This window comes from Neofelis nebulosa, chromosome 5, assembly GCF_028018385.1.
Source record: "Neofelis nebulosa isolate mNeoNeb1 chromosome 5, mNeoNeb1.pri, whole genome shotgun sequence".
NCBI classification, from domain to species: Eukaryota; Metazoa; Chordata; class Mammalia; order Carnivora; family Felidae; genus Neofelis; species Neofelis nebulosa.
The window spans coordinates 26,990,704-27,012,686 of NC_080786.1; the positions used below are offsets into that span (position 1 = coordinate 26,990,704).

General features: G+C 34.5%; 1 protein-coding gene across 1 annotated transcript in view; it reads right to left on the bottom strand.

The window, feature by feature from the left end:
* PIK3R4 (phosphoinositide-3-kinase regulatory subunit 4) overlaps window positions 1–21,983 on the bottom strand; it is a 72,709-nt gene that overhangs the window by 44,452 nt on the left and 6,274 nt on the right. Inside the window, exons 2-7 of the mRNA XM_058729868.1 lie at window positions 19,442–19,575; window positions 16,594–17,176; window positions 13,624–13,758; window positions 11,823–12,044; window positions 5,025–5,198; window positions 1,015–1,160 (exon numbers count right to left, since the gene is read on the bottom strand). Coding sequence (XP_058585851.1) covers window positions 1,015–1,160; window positions 5,025–5,198; window positions 11,823–12,044; window positions 13,624–13,758; window positions 16,594–17,176; window positions 19,442–19,575 — 1,394 coding nt within the window. The remainder of the gene's footprint in view (window positions 1–1,014; window positions 1,161–5,024; window positions 5,199–11,822; window positions 12,045–13,623; window positions 13,759–16,593; window positions 17,177–19,441; window positions 19,576–21,983) is intronic.

A 21,983-nucleotide genomic window follows, 5' to 3' on the forward strand; every position in this document is an offset into this window, starting at 1 on the left:
CTTAAACTTAAAAAAATAAAAGAAATAAAAAAGGCATATTTTCTAGTAATATTACCTTATATATGTATATAAATTGCTGAGATAAAAATTAGAAATTCTACAAACTATGAAATAAAAGAATAATGACCCTCAGAAACAGATAAATCTATGAGGAAAAGGACAGAAGGCACAGCCAAGCCTCCTCATCTCCAGAAGATATCCAATGTCATTTTCTCCAACCAAAGGAAGGTACATTGGAACATAAAAGTACTAGGAGCCAGAAGCATGTGAATTTGCAAAAGGGAAACACAGTTTTACCAAAAAATTGGGCATTTCACAGTATTTTAACAAACAGAATCATATCTCAACAGTTCACTCAATTTAGATAGATATGTATTTTGATAATGAGCTTTCCAGGAAGATGAAGGGTATAACAAGCTGGGTAAAAAACTGCCTTATACAAAACAAATACCCAAAGTTTATCATCAAGTGCTATACTGGGAAGGGAGTGGGGGAGACAAGTCATTAGATTAAAAAAAAAAAAAAAAAAAAAAAAAAGATTAAATAAGATTTTAAAAGATTAGATTTTTTAAAAAAAGAAAAAGAACAGAGAAGAAATCAGAACCAGTTAGTGGTCCAAAAAACCAAACATCTGTAAAAGGCTTTTTCCAATTTATTATACATGCTGAGTTTGGCTGAAATCAGTTATATTTTTTACAATAAAAGCAGAGGTCCATCAATATATGTTTCCACTGCATTTCCCGTTAACAGTAGATGTTTTACAACACTGCACATAAGAAAATAAAGTATGAACTAGTAAGTGCTATATTATGCATAACATGATGGATAACATAAGTCTCTTGAACTTTTCTCACCTTTAGTACTGTTTGTTCCAATAACATTAACTTACAGGAACGTGAAAATGCTGTAGCCCAATTTAAATCTTTGTACATTTAAATAAAAATAGGACTCTCTAAACCTTTTTTTAAGGGGTGCAGTTTGGAGAGGATTGACTCCAAGTTGGAACAAGCATACCTGTATTATTGGTTGAGTAATATACGGGTTAAGGTAAGGCATCAGTTTGCAGTATACATCAGCTGTACTTATTTGATGAGCCACCACTGTGATAAATCCTACGGCACCATAGCGTATCCACAAATTGGGATGACACAGAAATGGGGCTAATAAGGAAAAGAAAAAGGTATGGATTTAAACCATGCTCATAAATTTTAGGATAAACAAATTTTCACCTTATAACACAACTAATAAAGGGATTATACCACAATGTTACTTTACTATCAGCTGCTTTCACATACTCAATTATCCTAAGGCATAAACTCAACTCAACATACTGATATTATAATATTCCCTATCATAAGTATCGGCATTAATACCATAAAAGAATATAAACAGTACTACTCTGACATTCTTTTTAGTGAAAAGGTTTGATCAAGTCTAATATATCTTTCATAAATTCATTCACAAGGCATTATGAGTAGAAACTAAAGGCAGAAAACATGATGCCCATCCTTAAAGAGATTAAAATATACGATTAAACCAGAGAAGTAAATGAATGTTTTCACCCCTTTTATTTTAACTACATTGTGTATTACACCTGAATATCAATGACTTCAACTAATCAAAGATTTTGAATAAAATTCAAACTTTTAAACACGTGATTTAGATAAAACTTCTAGGGGCGCCTGGGTGGCTCAGTCAGTTGAGCGTCCAACTTCGGCTCAGGTCATGATCTCACAGCTCATGAGTTCAAGCCCCGCGTTGGGTTTTGTGCTGACAGCTCAGAGCCTGGAGCCTGCTTCAGATCCTGTGTCTCCCTCTCTCTGCCCCTAACCCACTCGCATTCTGTCTCTGTCTCTCTCAAAAATAAACATTAAAAAAAAAATTAAAAAAAAATAAAACTTCTAAAAGCAAAAAAATATACATACACATAAAGAGGCACATATTTGTTCTGAGTATGCAGAAGCATCAGCATTGAGAGGATATTAAGTTTGTAAGAAATTTAGGGTAACAAAGAAATAACTGTCACATGCTAATATTACTTATAGAAAAGGGGAAAGGAGAAAAAAATTTGTTCAAAGTATGTTTCCAAAGTTCTATTTCCAATTCTTTTAATTACACGTGAAGGAGGTTAGATAATTTCATAAGTACCATGCAGCCTCTGATACATCCAACAAAGAGGGGTTGGTAGTTTCCCTTTGACAACAGGCAAAATGAGGACTGGAAAAGCATTGAAAAACCTCCAAAAAGTAGCTAAACTCAAAATGACTTGGCAGGAGTTAGGCATGAGCTTGAATTATTGGTCCTAATTCTTTACATTACCTCTATTACTGTGCTCATGGTATACAAAGGGTACTTCTCTGCCTCTTGCTTTTAGTTCGGTCTTATTAACCTGCTCTGGCCAATGAGATTTTACCAGATACAACACTAATAGAGGCTCGAAATGTGCTACACAGCTAAGCTTGCTGTCTCATGCTTCTGCCATCACCCAGAACATAACCTGGATAACTGCTCCCTATCTAACATGGGCACCAGAATGAGGCAGATGGATTACTGTCACCCCAGACAATCTGGAGATACAAAGCCTAGAGCAGAGCCACCCATACAGCCCACAGATGCATGACAGTTGACATTACTGAAGCATTTACTGAGATTCTGTGGTTGATTGCTGTATAGCATCACTGTATCACTAAGTAGCTAAGTGATACAAAGAACTTAAAATATTCAAGAGGATTTCCTATAAAACAGTGTACTTGATCTTTTCTCTATTCCAATACATTCCAATTATCTGGGGACAAGCACAAGGGAAGGGAGTATTGATAATATCTAAGTGGGAAGAATATAGTTTTTTCAAAAACCATCAAAGAAATCATGATGCCATCATCACCATTATCATTCCCTTTAAGATTCACTACAACAGACTACGTATAAAAACAGAACAGAGAGATGTGTATGATTTATCATACTTTAGGTGTTTCTAAAATTCTAAAAACTGTTTTTTCTTTGAAATAGTTCAAAATGCCAACCAATGATTGCCTACTTGATTCTTCTCAGCAAGGCTTTTTTTGCCCCCCAACAGATAGTACCAAATTCATTTCCAGTTCTAAGGCAGTTCTCCATCCAAGAAGTTGTACCATATTGGGTTTATTCTATACCTAAAGACAATCATTTATTTTGATGCTAAACTAAAGACACAGAGTGTCCCATCTGTTCATCCTATGATCAATGACAACAAACAGCAGAACCCAGAAAAATCTCTGAAAAATATGACAGGTAAAATACTGTATGATGATTTTTTTAAAAGTTGACAGACATCCATTTTTCAGAAAAATAAAATGCTACTTATAAACTATAAACTCTCAAAAATAGTTTCCAAGTAATTAGGCAACAGAAGAAATGTATTATATGAAATTAGAACATACAAGTACATATTTATATACAGAGAATATTCATTAAAATAAGGAAGTTCAAAGTCAAAAGCCAGAAAAACTTGACCCATAAAGGTTATACCACTTTCACAGGAGAAAAAAGAAAACACTGATGTGAGAATTCAGAAAATGAAAATAAGTAGGAAAATATTCCACACAGCAAGATATGCATGTTAAGACAATACATTTTCTACTTAATATTATTATGGAAACACTGCTTTCTATATCTGCCTTATACTACATGGCACTCTATAGCTTAACATTTCAATGTAATAGAGATTCTCATCATGATTGTGGTGCCAATACTCAACAATTTCTATTAAGTTTATAATTATTTTTACAATAATCATCAAAAATTCAAACCAAATTAGGGTTAAAAACTAAAAGAACAGTAATTATAGATATTAGAGTGTAAAGTAAGAAACCTACATATACTTAAATTTGTCACAATTTTTTTTAAAAAGCTACAGTCATGCCTTTATATTTTCCAGAAATTTTATGCATTTCTACTAGCTACTACCTATCGTCTCAACAGTCAAAATAAATACTAACTCCTTTGTCTTTTTTTCTGAGGATTGCCTTAAGAATAACCTATAACCGACCAATTTTGGCTTTCTAGTGATTTTTCCTTAGCAAAACATTCAACAGCAATTAAACATTTTATCCAAAAAAGGCAATTTTCCAAGATTCCATGTCCTCTTAGGACAGAGATATCTTACACTGCTTACTTTCTTAAAATGTAATAAGAAGACTAAAAGTTCCAAACATTCTTAATTTTAGTATGTATGATGTTTATTTGTTTGCCCTTATTCTGAATTTTAAGTTGAGGGAAACAGATAAATGCTATAAAAAACCAAACATTAATTCTTTTCATTGGTTAATAAAATTATACAGTGGGGTGCCTAGGTGGCTCAGTTAGTTAAGCATCTGACATTGGCTCAGATCATGATCTCATGATTTGTGAGTTCGTGCCCTGCTTCTGGTGAGCTCGAGACCCACTTCAGGTTAGCTTGTGCTCTGTTCCAAGTGAACCCTACGTGTCTCTCTCTCTCTCCCTCTCTCGCTCTCTGCCCTCACTCACTTGCGCCATCTCTCATAAATAAATGAATGAATAAATAAATAAAATTATTAACAGTAGTAACTTGAACACTATGAATTCTTAACTGGCAATCAGTGCGATGAGAGATGTCCTAGACAATCCTGTACATTCAATTTCAACTTAACTAGTGGTCAAGTGTTCAAAAAATAAGTTGACTCTTCAGAGCAGTTAAGGACTTTATCTACATCATGTTAAACAAAACAAAACAAAAAATTTATTTTTCAAGTTAAATACTTAACTACAGATAAAAACAAAGAGATATTTCCCAAGATGGGCTAGGAGACCAAATGATCCTGTTTGTTTGCCTGCCTGTTTCTAACATATATGGGAAGCATGCATGCATAAACATGCAAACACAAGTGCTCATGCACACACACACACGGGCCAATAAAACTGAAAACCTGACTCTATATTTCCTAGAACTTTTACAATGCTCTATCACTTATTTCTCTTAAAACATCCTAATTTTCTCCTTCTAATTTTGGGAAACAGACACTTACCAATATCACTGGCGAATTCATAGACATGGGGTTTTTGTAGTAGCCCTAACTGGCACATACAGGTAAGGGCATTAAGAGCTTTAACAATAACAAATTCCTCAGCATCACTAAGACCTTGTTGTAACAGGGGTTTGAGAATTGAGGAGCTTTGCCAACCAACATAGGCAGCAACACCTGAAAAAGAGAAGCAACATTACATGATTATTCTACATCTGATGGTGTAGAATACTATTAAGTTAAATACCATTAAGTTAAACAATAAAACTAATCAAAACCCAAATACATTGAGCAACAATCCAGAAGAGCACATCGTACATCCTACTCAGCACAATAAATGAAAAAGATCCACACGAAAGCAAATCACCAAGAAATGCTGGAACACCAAGGGAAAAAAAAAGATCTTATGAACTTAAAGAAAGACAAACGCGTCCCCTAAAAAGGAAGGAGAAACAATGAAAACGATCTTCATGAAACAATATTTAACAACAGAAGCTAGAACACAACAGAGCAAGACCTCCAAAGTTATGAAATAAATTTTACACTTAAACTGCCAGTAAAATAAGAGAACAAAAATAAGTTATTTTGCAACATGCAAGGAATACCCAGGTTAACTTCCCATGCAACCCTTCCTAAGAAAGCTTCTTGAGGATGTACTTCAGCAAAATAAAGAAAATGCAGAATATACAAAATGGCAGATAGAACCTAGGAATTCAAGGGGAAAAACTGATAATTGCTAGCAAGGATTCAGAAACCAATCAGCCAAATTAGAACTAAAAGCCAATACATTTCAAAAATGTTATCAAAAAGAAAAATGGAATAGGAGTGCCTGGGTGGCTCATTCAGTTAAGTGTCTGACTGTTGATACTGGCTCAGGTGATGATCTCATTTATGGTTTGTGGAATCAAGCCCCGTATCAGGCTCCATGCTAGCAGCACGGAGTCTGCTTGGGATTCTTTCTCTCCCCACCCCGCCCCTCCCCCACATGCTCTCTCTCTTTCTCTCTCTCTCTCTCAAAATAAACAAACATTAAAAAGAAATTTTAAAAATAGAAGAATGGAATAGATTACAAGCAACAGATAAAATTGGTAAGAAAGAAGTTTGATATTATAGACAAAGTGAAGAAGTATTACTTCTCTCAAAAAGGAAAACAAAGGAATCTGAAACTCCAGCACAAAAAATTCTTCAAGAAATCATGGTGTAAATAAAAAGTAAATTAAAATGTATAATGTCCTTAATAATCTGAAGACATAAAGGAAAATCTATTGATGACACTGTAAACATTCTCAAGTGATAAAGGAGTTGTGGCATTGGAACTATAGGAAAGCAAATATAAATATAGTACATTACTTGGCTCTAAAGTCCATAAAATTTACATATTTATAATCATGTAAATTTAGCTTTGAATTTTCAGAATCAGTCTGTACAAAGCAGAAGACTTTATTCTGACTACAGAAGAAAATGTAAATATTATCAACTGTAACACTATATTTGTTAGTTGAACTGTCAACTAATAACTGGTTGAAATATCCAACCAACAAAGAAAAGGAGAGACAGAAAGAAAGGGGCACTCATCTCCTTATAGTCCAAATGGGAAGAAGATCAGTAAGAAGTAGGTTTAATTATTTAAAGTTATAAAAATAGCACACGAAAAACTAAAGCACTGAAAATAGTGATCTACATCTCAAAAACAGAGGGGAAGAGGGATCAGGGCATGATATGAGTTAAATCTTCATGCGGCACAGAAAAAAATCAAGAGACAAAGTCTAAAGTCAAGAATTCTTTTCTATTTTTTTAATGTCAAAAATTCTTAAAAGCAGTATAAAAATATTAGATACAGCAATCAACAATGTGAAGATATCAAACCAAAAATAAAATCCAGAGTAGATCCCTCTGGAAAATGCAACCATTGTTTTTTATACATTACTTTACAGATTTTAAATAATTTACAAAAACCTATTTCTCCTATAATTGAAAAAGTAATTATAGAAATTTTTTCTTGGGGTGCCAGGGTGGCTCACTCAGTTTAGGGTCCAACTCTGGATTTTGGCTCAGGTCAAGATCTCATGGTTCGTGAGTTTGGGCTCCACATTAGGTTCCATGCTGACAGCACAGATCCTACTTGGGGCTGTCTTTCTCTCTCTCAAAAAATAAATAAGATTTAAAAAAAAAACTTTAAAAAGCTATTTTTTCTTTAATAAAAGGAAAAATACTACCTAAAATTCCAGTGAGTTATATTTAGGAACTTTATAAACTGAAATGTATAATAAGCCAAAATAACTCAGAATATTTTGAAAATTAAGACTGACATCTTGAGAACTTATCCTACCAGATACTAAAGTTGTTTATAAATATAATTAAAATAAGTAGAACATTATTAAATTAAACAATTAAATTATAATTAAATAGGATATAATTAAAATATAAGTGTATGATATTGAGTACAGAAATGAGAAATCAAGGGAATAGAACAAATACCCAGAAAACTAAAACTAAAAGACATAAGTGTGCAACAGTTGATAATATAAGCTTCATAAATCAATAGGAAAGAAATGAAATGTTTAATAAATAGTGTCAGGAAAACTGATTATTTATCTGAGGAAAATTAGATTTCACCTCATACCACAGACCAAAATAAAGATCAATTAAACTGTTAAGTGTGAAAAATAAAGCATTATAAAAAAAGATGTGCAGCCAACAGATTATTAACCTAACAAGTTACTTGGGAAAAGTATTTGCCAATGATTAAAAGTTAATGTTTTTAATATACATCTATGAAAGGTTCAAAAACATCAACAAGAAAGGCATAAAGCCATCAGGGAAAATAAATGAGCCAAAATAAATAAAAAATTAATAGAAGTACAAATGAGTAATCAACATGAGAAAATTTTTCACCTCCACTGATAAGCAAAGAAATAGATATCAAAACAAGTTATTTTACCGTACCAATAGGCAAAGATTAACTAAAGCTTATTCCATGCTGAAGGGTATGTAGTATGGTCAAACAATGCTGACCAGAATGGAAAATGACATAACTTTTTTTGAAAAGCTTATTAAAATGTGTCAAGAGTTTAAAAAATGTATTCATATTCTTTAACCCATTAATTAATATATGTGCTGCCGAAGCGAGCACAATTTAACCCATTAATTAAAATTTCAGACTTCTATCCTGAGAAAATAAATCAGAAGTAAATATTTACGTAAAATATTATCTACATATGATGGGAAAAAATGAAAATAATTTAAATATCCAAAAGCAATAAACTTTGGTAAAACAATATGATGGAATATTTTAATCTATTAAATTATGGTTTAAAAAAATTTTAATGACATGAGAAAATGCTTAGAATATATGTTACCAGAAAAATTAAGAAATAATAAGAGTAAAAAGTAATATAATATATACATAGTACTTATGTGCCCAGTACAATTATATGTTAATTCATTTTATCTTCACGACACATAGGTACCATTACTATTCCCATTTTACAAATAGGAAAAGTAAGGCAAAAAAGAGACTAAATGATTTCCCCCAAGAACCACAACTAATAAATGACAAAGACAGAATATGAACCCCACAGGCTGGCTCCAAAGTGGCTACTCTTACCAGGTACACAATAGTGCCTCATTACATACATAACAAAATGGCAAAAATGGGATGGAAACAGAAAAAAAAAAAAAAAAAAAAAAACCCTACAGGAATAAAACACCAAAACATAAACAGAGGTCATAATGGGTTGTAATATTAGAAGTGATTTGTTTCCTTCTTGGCTTCTGTATTTTCCAAATTTTCTATAGAAAGCATGTATTACTTTTATAAACCAAATAAAAATAAAAATTATTTTAAAATAAAAAAATAACATAAAGGCATGATTCAAAGCACATATGAATTGATCAACAGATGGCAGTTCTAAGCACCATCTTTTCCAGAAAGAAAAGAAATAAAAATAAGACGAAAAAAGAAGGCAAGAAAGACAGAAAGATTTGAGAAGCCAAGTATAGTAGGAACAGTTAGATGAATCCAAGATGCAAGACTGAGATGAATCTATGAACTAATACAAAACAGTAGAAAAAACCATTAACAAAACAAAACGACAACCTACTGCATGGGAAAAAATATCTGCAAATGATATATCAGGTAAGAGGTTAGTATCCAAATATATAAAGAACTTACACAACTCAACACCAAAAAGACAAACTATCCAATTACAAAACAGGCAGAGGACCTGAAGAGAAATTTTACCAAAGAAGACATACAGATGGCTAACAGATACATGAAAAGACGTTCAACATCACTAAGCATCAGGGAAATTCAAACCAAAACCACAATGAGCTCTCACCTTACACCTGTCAAAATGGTCAGAATCAAAAAGACAAGAAACAACAAGTATTGGTAAGGATGTGAAAAAAAAGGAATCTTTGTGCACTGTTGGTGGAAATGTAAATTGGTGCAGCCACTGCAGAACCCAGTATAGAGGTTTTTTAAAAAATTAAAAAGAGAGGGGCGCCTGGGTGGCGCAGTCGGTTAAGCGTCCGACTTCAGCCAGGTCACGATCTCGCGGTCCGTGAGTTCGAGCCCCGCGTCGGGCTCTGGGCCGATGGCTCGGAGCCTGGAGCCTGTCTCCGATTCTGTGTCTCCCTCTCTCTCTGCCCCTCCCCCGTTCATGCTCTGTCTCTCTCTCTGTCCCAAAAATAAATAAAAAACGTTGAAAAAAAAAAAATTAAAAAAAAAAAAAAAAATTAAAAAGAGAAATACTATATGATCCAGTAATTCCACTACTGGGTAGTTACCTAAAGAAACTAAAAACACTAACTTGAAAAGATATATGCATCCCTGTCTTTATTGCAGCATTATTTACAACAGCCAAGATATGGAAGCAACCCAAGTGTCTGTCAATAGATAAACAGATAAAGGGTGGTGTGTGTGTGTGTATGTATGTATGTATGTGTGTGTGTACAAATATATGTGTGTATATATATATATATATATACATGTAAATATATATGTGTGTGTGTGTATATATATATATATATATAAGGCAAAAACAAGAGGCAAAAAAGAATATATATATATATACACACACACCCATACATACACACAATGGACTATGACTCAGCCACAAAAAAGAATGAGATAGTGTCATTTGCAACAACATGGAAGACTAGAGGGTATCAAGCTAAATAAGTCAGAGAAAGACAAATACCATATGATTTGACTAATATGTGGAATCCAAAAAACAAACTAAAAAACAAATAAAAAGCAGAAACAGGCCCATAAATACAGAGAACAAACTCATGGTTGCTAGAGGCGATGTAGGATGGGGTAATGGGTAAATGGGTGAAGGGCAGTGGGAGATACAGGCTTCCAGTTATGAATGAACAAGTCACTGGGATAAAAGGTACAGTATAGGGCATATAGTCAACGTATGGTACAGATGTAACTACACACACACACACACACACACACACACACAATTTTATAACTGACCAAATATAAAATTGAAAAGGTCAGTACAAATGGGTAGAAAGTGATCAGTTATTATTCAAAAAGAAAAATATTAAATCTTGGATCAAACATGACAATCTATTCAACATAAGTAAGGTCCATTTTTTTTCCTAACTTTGAATCTAAATGTAATTGGAGCCATGTAGGTCTAATACAAAATGTCTCTCTTCTGCAGATAAATCTAAAAATCAAAAATTGTAGACTTTGAAAAAAGTGAAAAAAACTACATAATTTTTCATACATTTTCAGTTTACACAAAGCATAGCATGCAAGCTTTAATTTTTTTCCTAATTAAACTGACTTTCAGGGCACCTGGGTGGCTCAGTCAGCAAAGCATCAGACTTCGGTTCAGGTCATGATCTCATGGTTTGTGAGTTCAAACCCTATGTCAGGCTCTGTGCTGACAGCTCAGAGCCTGGAGCCTGCTTTAGATTCTGTGTCTCCCTCTGCCTCCCCGCTTATGCTTGCTCTCTCTCTCTCAAAAATAAACTTTTAAAAATAAATAAATAAATAAATTGGTTTTTTTAATTGATATTCAATCATACTTGTATCTTAACTTATTTTCGGATTGCAACAGTTATTTTCTAATGCACGTTTACTGTAAAAAACTTGATAAATACAGAAAACATAAAGAAAATATTCACCTACAATCCCAGCCTCAGAGATAATTACTATACAAATCTTAGTATATTCCAGACCTCTTTATAAACATATGATTTGTTATTGTTACCTTCTAGAACCTACTTCAGTCACTTTAATAGTATTTCAATGGTACTTTCCCAGTCATTATTCTTTTATTTATTATTATTTTTTTGAGAGAGAGAGAGAGAGAGAGAGAGAGAGAGAGAAAGAGAGAGAAAGAAAGAGAACATACATACAAGCAGGGGAGGGGCAGAGAGGAAGGGGAACAGATGATCCAAAGCAGGCTCCGCACCGACAGGCTGACATCAGCAAGCCCAATACAGGGCTCGAACCCATGAACCATGAGATCATGACCTGAGTTGAAGTGGGACATTCAACCGACTGAGCCACCCAAATATTCTTTTAAAACAGTTTTTAATAACCACATAGTATTCCTTCATATGAACATATCACAGTTCAATTAACCAATCCCTTGATCAGCTAAGACTTTCATTATCCAAAAGCAGCATAAAGACAGACACACTAGGAGCTCATCTCATTATTAATGAAATTTGGTAGTATTGTCACCTATCTCTCAGACCTCATGGAAGTACTGTTTGAGAGAATAATTCAAAATCTTAAAGATGTATTTTAAAACAAATGGAAAAACATACCAACTATGCTATCAAAAAAAGCTCCACGCAGATGCCAATCATTCTTATCATTTAGGAAAGTGATCATGTGCGACAATAAAACATCATTGGCTTTCTGACGTCCAAAGAATACGCACAGCCGTGTTATTCCATTTTCCATTAAGGTTTGTTTCACAATATTTTCAGGGTCACTTAGCAAAGTGACAACTTTCTGCTGGACCATTTCATGTAAGGCTTGCAGCTCTAAAAAAAAAAAAAAAAAAAGTAAAGATAGGATTCATTTTTTTCCCCCAAGATACAGACCTAGTCTTCTTTCTTACTCCTTGGAGAAACAGAACGATTAACAGAAGCCACCATAAAAAGTCTATAATCACTATATGTTTCCACTATTCAAAGCTCTGAAGGATAGATGGGAAACCGAAATATAAACTGAAGAACAACATCTGATAAGCAGATGCCACAAGCACGGTTACCATCTCACTAATGAAACATGCCTATTTTTAAGGCTCAAGGAGAAAACTATGGGAAAGCATGAAAAAGATCATACTGCCACCAATAAAGTTAACTTAACCAAGGACTTCCAAATACCAGACTGGTTAAGGATATAATCTGATGGTACAAATTAATACTTTTAGAAGCATTTTTAAGGTCAGTTTATTTATTTTAGAAAGCAGAAAATACACTGCAAATCCTGCCAAGGCTTTACATGATCTGGCCACCACCTTCTTCTCCAACTCACCCTCCCCCTTTTCCTTTTCTTCTAAAATGTAAGCTCAACAAGAGGATCTTTTCTGTCTTATTCACCACTGTGTATTTCTAGTGTTTAGAGCAAGCACACAATTGCCTGATACACAATTTCCTGATGTAGAGCTTATAGTTTAACAATTATCCCTTAGCTAAATGAATGAGGACAGAGGCCACTCCTGGTGCAGCTAAGGGATGTGGTGGTCTGATATGCAAAATACTATGTTCACATTAAGACAAACTTTAGATTAACTCCCAAAAAGGTTTAACACCTAACTCCCTTATCTATAAAGGTCCAATTACAGGGTTATAGAATGTAGGACAGTATTATTTTCTAAGTAATTCCATGAAAAAAGTGGAGATTTCCTTTCTGATACACCTTCTGTAAGTTCAAAATTATTCCATTGCCTTCAACTGCAGATAATATATGCTGTCTAAAAATGACGCCATTCTAACAAGTAACAGAGCCATTACCATCATCTATAGCATAAAAACCTCAAAACTCGATTTCTCTAGCTTTTGTGAACCAGAAACATACTAGAACTAAGTGTATTATTTTACTTCTAAATCTTTAACTCAATAAACATTAACTAAAAGCCTGCTAAAAGCTGTATGTATATAAAGAACTTAAGATGAACTTTGACCTCCAAGAGTTTACCATCACATCTGTTCATTTAAAGTAAAAGATGTGGGTTTTGATACACAAATCAGAGATAGTATGACATAAACACATAAACACAGTTCATGATTTGAGAATACTCAAGGTATGCTAACATACAGAGAAAAGGTTTAAATTCTTTAGCTATGATGTTTTCAATGTTTTTCTTTCATCTTTTAAGAATTATACGATTCGGCTAGTTTTACCATTGACACAAATCAATTGTAGCTGAAAAACAACAAACTGATCATTTTCTGGTTAGATAACACTGTATGAGAATAGGACAATCAGACACCAGGGATCTTTGCCACCTACATATATGGTATTCTTTCACCTTACATGAAAATTATGATAGTTTCTTACAACTCCACATTAGTAATTCATTATAAATAAGAAGTCTGGAAAAGAAAGTCATACTACCTGTGTCATAATTTCCATTGGGATGTGTAACTTCATCTATTTCTTCACTATTTGGGTCATTTTCCATATTGAGATTTTTTAACTGTACTAATTCCAGGAATCTCAAAGCTGTTTCTGCCAGCAGAGCTATGTTTTCTATATTAAGAGAGAAATTTATTATTATAATCTCAAATCCTTATAATGTTTAACTTTTCCTTCCTGTCTTGATATAAGTAAAAATCATAAAACTCCTCTCCCTTCCATTTTTTATTTATGCCTGTGCCCCATCCTTCTTCCTCTTCCAATTTTGTGCCTTTTTTTTTTTTTTTTTTTTTAAGTAGGCTCCAGGCCCAGCGTAGAGCCCAACACAGGGCTTGAACTCACAACCCTGAGATCAAGACCTGAGCTGAGATCAAGAGTCAGATGTTTAACCGAATGAGCCACCACCCAGGTGCCCCCATTTCGTGCTTAACATATGATCACACCAACCAACAACTGCACTCTCTTCTTTCTTAGCAGTAAATGCCACTGAACATAAAGCTTAACTATCTTATTCAATTCTTCCTTAATTTTTAACATTACTACAAGCGAGGTGCATCTCACAAGAGTTGACATTGTAAGTGTGTCAAATGCAGTGATCACCCTCATCTTAGAGTCCCGCTCCCCACCCCCACCAGTTTCAACATTGTTCTGAATAGAACAAAAATTTACCTCTAAATACCCAAGATGTGAATACCGCGCAATGCCTAAAGATAGGAGAATCTGGGCCATTACCCTAAAGATGGGAGAATCTGGGTCATCCTCTGATAAAATGTCAAAATCCTAGATGAAATGTCCCCACTTTAATGAACGTATCTTTATTAGGAAAAGTCTCTTACTTTCCTGGGCACTTCTAAAACCTTAGTATATCTATGCCTATTTCCCCATCTAAGACACAACACACTTCAAAGTTCACACAAAATACAAATCTATACCACTTCTGAATTTTAAAAGAATACTGTGAAAGGAATTCAAAAATTTATTTAAAAATTTTATAATTACTGACATGTGTGGTTTAATTATATTTGCCCATTCAAGTTCAAATAGATTTCTGGCTCTACTGGAAAAAAAAAAAAAAAAAAAGGCAATTTTATCATGTACTAAGCCATGATGAAGGAACACTGCAAGGTACCAGCACTGACCCTGGGTTACCATGGACTCCCACTATAAAGAACCAGAAGACCAAAGAAAAGCAGAGCTGCTTCAGAATCAAGGTACAGACCAGCAGCTCTGAGAACTGAGAAGGAATGAGACCAGATACATTTAGGTCATATTATTTAGCCTCTTCCATTCCCAATTTCCTCACTTGTAAAATGAAAGTAATATAACATCTATTGTTCAAGGTGGTTGCAAGGGTTAGTTGCAAGAGATATATAAATCTTACACTCTTAAAACCCATGTATCTTAGAATCTGGACTCTACCTTAAAATCTATATATCTCTTGCAACCAATCCTTGCAACCTTGAGCAGTAGATGCTCTGACACACAGGGTTTTTAATAAATAGTAACTATTATTTTTATGCTATCACTATTAGTAACTGACTGTCACTATGTTAATATAGCACCTACACATCAGAACCTTAACTATTTAACACAACTGAGAACAAACTAAGACCAACAGTAGGTCACAAAACGCTAAAGAAAGATATAACTTGTTTTTAAAACTTATACATTTTTATTTAATTCTATGTAGTTCAATTATTTATATTTGCAAAATGAATTATAAATACGCTGTTACAAATGATAAACTAAAATATATGTATATTAAAGAAATTCTGCATTTTTTAGTCCTGACATGTATACCCATACAGCTATGGAAACCAGAAACCATAAATAATAGGCAATGGATAAATATAAATAAAAATATACGTATAGGAAAAAAAAACTCAACAAACACCAATCACTTTGTGGATGTGCCTAGAGATAAGGCCAGAGTCCAAAGACCATTTTTCATATCTTCCATTAAGATAATGACAGGCTAAGACTACAATTAATAAACCTAGTATCTTTCAAAAAAAGTAACAGTATCATCACCACATATTATGTACTATTTACAAAGACCAAAACAGAATCCCTGATTTCCAACAGATATTAGAAATAAACTACAAATTATGTTAATGTTTCAGAGACATATTCCACTCAAAAAAAAAGTATGCAAAATTAATCTGGGGAGCTAAAGACATCAATCTATATCACTTGATTTTATGAGTAAGAATTACAAGTAAAACAGGTGGGTGTGTGGGGCACCTAGGTGGCTCAGTCGGTTGAGCATCAGACTTTGGCTCAGGTCATGATCTCGCAGTGAGTTCAAGGCCTGCACTGGGCTCTGTGCTGACAGCTCGGAGCCTGGGACCTGCTTCAAATTCTGTGTCTCCCTCTCTCTATCCCTCCCCCGCCATGCTCTCTCTCAAAAATAAAATAAACATTACAAAAAACTTAAAAAAAAACAACCATGTGGGAGTGTTATAACCTCATCACAAAGAAGTCACACACCTTAATTAAGCACTATAGTAAAGGACCTTAAAATTCAGTAACAGGCTAAGTTCTTTCAACATCAAATTATCCAGCAAAATTTGTCTTTTGCAACAGCAATAGACCTGTATCCTAAAGCTGATATTCAAACTAGCAGATCTGTTCAGAGAAATTTTATAAAGGCCTAAAGACACTAGATCAGAGCACATACTTGTAAACATTAGTCTTACTCCAAATTAAATGTAGTATACCCAGTAAAATCGTAAGATACTTTCACTTGATAATTCTGATCAAAAAAGAATACACACAAAAGTTGAGTCCCAGGAAGAGATCAGCTATAAAAATTATTACACTGTACACAAACAGTTCAAGGACCACAATGCACCCTTGGAATTCCCAAAGAAATCAGAGAAATAAGACGTATTAGAGTCACTAACTTCAAAAACATGAGTGGCTATTTCTTGGACAATAAACTCTTACCAGCATAGGCTAGTCTAACAATAGTAGCATCATCTTGGGCTAAGTGGGCTATGCCTGGCAGAATATATTCCGGATAGATATTGACATCATTTCGAGGAACCTCTTTGACAAGGGCAAGAACTTTGGTCAATGTCCTCAAGGCTTCAGCCCTCACTCTAGGAACAGAGTCATTGCTAAAATGCAAAAGATATGGAGTAATACGGTCCAAAAGAATTTCTACACTTAATCTTGGGGCCAAATGGAGAATAAGTTCCAAAGCAGCAAGTTTGGAATCGCAGTATTTAAGGGTCTGCAGACAGGATGTTATAACAGACACCAAGATAACCAGCCCATTTTCCTTAGGCTCTCCTTCTGCTTTTTCCGGCAGATCATGTCCACAGAGATTATGAATAATGTTGCCCAAATCCTTCCGTATAACCAGAATGCGCTCATCGGCAGAAAGAAATGTTTCCTTGGCAAACTGGGCCATGTAGGGCTGAAGGAAAGTGTAAAATATTTCAGGAAAGGCATTGCCACGCTGCTGCTTTAGGTAATCTTCTGCCCCTAAACGTTTATCTGGCTCACGATGAATCATCTGAGTTACCTACACCAAGGAGAGAAAAGGAGTAAAAAACAGATTTGAGAACAGCAGATTAAATCAGATGACAGCTACAAGGGCAACTTACACATGACATAAAGGATTTGATTTCTGAGGTAATTCAGACTCTTCACCATCTTTGCCTTTCAAACTACTTTCAGAACCTGACTGTAATATATGATCTACAACCATCCTACCAAGCAACAGGAAACTATGTAGTAATGTATTACAGATGGCCCAGACACACAGAGGAGATATACCCTGTTCAGCATTCCCTGTTTATTAAGACAGGGAAGTAATACATTGGTGCCCACAACTCAAGGATTCTTAAAACATTTCTGAGCAGGAAATACCACTGAGAATCTGAGAAAAACAATGGGTTTTTCTCTAGAAAAAAAAATGTATACACAATATTTTTACATACAAAATTATATACAATCTGAAAAGAATAAAAGAACCACTAAAATCTATTTACATATCAGAGTTCTGATTTAAAGTCTTGATACCACAAGTCCAAGGGAATATATGGTTTCAGTGTAGCTCTAGACTCTGGTCAAAAAGGGAATAAGTGATTCAAACTTTTCAAGCAATATAAAAAAGCTGTTAAATCCTACAAACACGGGAAATGATATACCTAACTTGAGCTTATCATATGTTTTCTGGTGTCTTAGAGAAATAACTTTCTCTCAGTATACAGAGAGCACAGTTTTATTTTTCCTAGACCCTCATAGTCAGGCATTATTTAAATGCTCAAAATACCATAAAAATATATCTAGTTATTTGAGCTTTCTGTTTCTTTGTAAATAGGAACCTAGCATTGAACTTGCAGGGAATCAAATGCACTATAAATATTAGGAAAAGTGACTTGACAGAATTCCTTTCACATTCAGATTAAGCCTTAAAGATTAGCCAAATTCACTCCTTTCACAGTTAAGAAAACATAGGCCCAAATTCAGGAAGTCACTTAGCCAATGTAACATGACAGATGAGTGACGTACCCAAAGACAGAACAGCCAGGGCAGTTTTCAATGAAAATGAGCTAAACTGGCTTCCTTTAAAACATCTTATTTTTCATACTTGCCATTTGTAAGAGAAATTAAAATGTATTCTATATCCCCTACCTTACTATAGAATATTTTAAATATACTATGAACTTTCCATGACCGAGAGTCATCATCACAAGCCTCAGTTACTGTACTGATGTAATAAAGATCCCCTCAAACAGTTAAGGTGGATAAACAGTTTATGTAACCTCCCACAGAAGTCCTCGTATCTGTTCTGCTATACTAAGTAGTGATTCTATAGCTTTACCTTCCAGAACAGCCTTGAGGGTCAAGGGAGGCATACCAAGCTAGGTGCTTCTATATGAAATGGCGTTATCCTACTGCATTATATTCAAGTTGATGTTTCCTGTCTCTTTCATTTTAGATATATGCCTTCTTCATTTCTTACTAGCAAGTTCTATCCTAGACAACATCTCTAACCCCCAGGCACCTCCTTCCAAATCAATCCAAAGCAGAGCTATAGACGTGTGTGTATGTAGAAAATTATGTGTGTTTATATACATATGAAATTAGCCACATGAGCTCTGGGGCACCTGGGTGGCTCAATCGGTTAGGCATCTGACTCAGTTTCGGCTCAGGTCATGATCTCACAGTTTCGTGAGTTCGAGCCCCACCTCAGGCTCTGTGCTAGCAGCATTGAGCCTGCTTGGGATTCCCTCTCTCCCCCTCTCTCTCTGCCTCTCCCCACTTGCTCTGTTTCTGACTCTCTCAAAATAAATAAATAAACTTTAAAATAAATAAAATTAAGATAAAATAAAATAAAATAAAATAAAATAAAATAAAAGCCAAATGAGCTCTATGCCTAAAAAAGAGAAAAATATTATACATTTCCCCCTAACAAACAAAAATAGGCTGTTTGGCAGGGGTGCCTGGGTGGCTCAGTTGGTTAAACATCCACCTTTGGTTCAGGTCATGATCTCAAAGTCCGTGAGTTCGAGCCCCGCACCGGGCTCTGTGCTGACAGCTCAGAGCCTGGAGCCTGCTTTGGATTCTGTGTTTCCCTCTCTCTCTCTACCCTTCCCTTGCTTGTGTTCTCTCTCACTCTCAAAAACAAAGAAACATTAAAAAAAAAAACAATAGGCTATTCATAATAGTCTATGCTTTATTGCTTTGCTCCAAATTCATAAAACTCCAGAGAGCTATCTAATGCAAAAGTGAGAACATAATTCTATTAAAACTTAATGGAGAATACTTGTTACATAGTTACCAATTCTCTGATACTGCGATCTTCAATTTTATTTAGTACTTGTTCCGGGAAAAATTGTCCGTTTCTGTAAGCCAGAAGTTGAGAAAGATCAAACAGCGGTACACCTTCTGTAAAAAGCTCAGCTATAACACAACCTGAAAAACAGCAGATACAATTCCATTAAAAATGCAATGCAAGATATCTGTAATACAGATCAAGAATTCAGAATATTTGTAAAACTCAAAATGCCAAACTCAAAGTAAACTGAATTAAAAATTTTAATGCAATATACAACTATAGTCAAGTAAGACAGGGAAAATGTCTACTGCCTGGTATCAGTTCTAAAAGTTTCAAGTCAAAAGAAGCCCACAGAATTTTTCTCGGCCTTAAAAAAAAATAAAATAAAATTACTTCCTAGCTCTCTCATTTAAAATGAATACGTTGGTATATTATACACACATATACTTAGAGACAGAGTACAAGCCACAAGGAATACAATGTTTTTTTAAAGTATGGACTTGCAGACATTAAGTTCAGAAGGAACTGAGAAGTCATATCTGACCACTCATTTTTTCACCTCAAACAAAAAGTTATTAAGTGTCTGCTATACACTAGCAGTGCATATAACAGATAAAATCCTTGCCCTCATGAAGCTTTCATTCTAGGAAGAGAGACATAAAATAAACTAGTGAACAGACATGAGAAGAGTGCTACAAAGTACAGCTCCAAGACTAGAAAGGGAGAAAGAGAACCCAATCATTTTGCACTTACATAATCTTCAAACAAGTAATAAAAAAAAAAAATGTATCTACCTTCCCAAAAGGACAAAGCAGTTTCACTGAATCATATGACTGCATTTCACGAGCCTGAAAGATATCCTTAAATAACCTTAGCTCACAAACTCTGCATTTGCTGGTCCCTCTGCCTGGAATGCTACTCCCCCAAAAATCCACCTGGCTTACACCTCCTCTTCCTTCAGATCTCTCATCAAATGTCATTTAGGAGATTAGCAGTACATAAACTACTCCATACTTCTTGCCTGACACGTTCCCTTTTCCCTTTCCCTGTTTCTCCCCACAGTACCAACTGATAAATTAAATATATTACTTATTTATTTTCTTTATTGTCTGTATACCCACTAGAATGTAAACTCCATGAGGAAGGGATTTTTGTCTATTTTGCTCACTAAAAAATTTCCAGGAACTAAAACAGTTCCTGATACATAATAAACACTCAATAAATTTCTAATTTTTTCCTGTACAGTGTCAAGATTCAGAATAAAAGACTTAAAATAGCTATTAAAAACACCACAAGCAAGAAGGAAAATAGAAGACCAGACCAACACTAACAAACCAATGGGATCTAACACAGACATCAAAAGAATATCTCACAACAGCAGAATACAAATTCTTCTCAGGGACACATGGAAGTGTGTCTAATATAGTCCAGATTAGACTATATGCTAGGTCATAAAACAAGCCTCAGTAAGTTTTAAAGGACTGAAATCATACAAATCATGTCCTTCAAATGACAATGGAATGAGATAAAAAATCAGTAACAGAAGAAAGCCTGAAAAATTCAAAACTCTGTAGAAATTAACACATTCCTAAATAACCAATGAATCAAAGGGAAATTAGAAAAATACTTTGGATTAATGAAAATGAAAACACAACATAAACATATAGAATGAAATTAACAACTCAGTAAAGAACAGATGTTGGTGAGGATGCGGAGAAAGGGGAACTCTTTTGCACTGCTGGTAGGAATGCAAACTGGTGCAGCCACTCTGGAAAACAGTATGGAGGTTCCTCAAAAAAGTTAAAAACATTAATTTTTTAATTAATTACAATTGAATTACTAGACATTTACCCAAAAGATTAAAAAATGCTGATTCAAAGAGGCACATGCACCCCAAAGTTTATAGCAGTGCTATCAACAATAGCCAAATATGGACAGAACCCAAATGTCCACTGGATAAAGAAGATGTGGTGTGTATATTTATACACACACACACACACACACACACACACACACACCCAATGGAATACTACTTGATCAAAAAGAATGAAATCTTGCCATTTGCACAACGTGGATGGAACTACAGAGTATTATACTAAGCAAAATAAACCAGTCAGAGAAAGACAGGTGTCATATGATTTCACTCATGTGGAATTTGAGAAACAACAGATGAACATAAAGGGAAGGTAAAATAAGATAAAAACAGAGGGAGGCAAACCATAAGAGACTCTTAAATACAGAGAACAAATTGAAGGTTGCTGGAGGGGAGGTGGGTGGGGGGATGGGCTAAATGGGTGATGGGCATTAAGGAGGGCATTTTTTGAGATGAGCACCAGGTGTCATATGTAAGAGATGAATCACTGGGTTCTACTCCTGAAGCCAAGACTACACTGTATGTTAACTAACTTGAATTCAAAAAAAAAAAAAAAAAACAAAAACAAAACCATACAGGATGCAATAAAACAGTATTTAGAGGAAATATGCAGCTATAAACACCTATGGTAAAAAAGACAGCAAAACAATAACCTAACCTTAAGAAACAAGA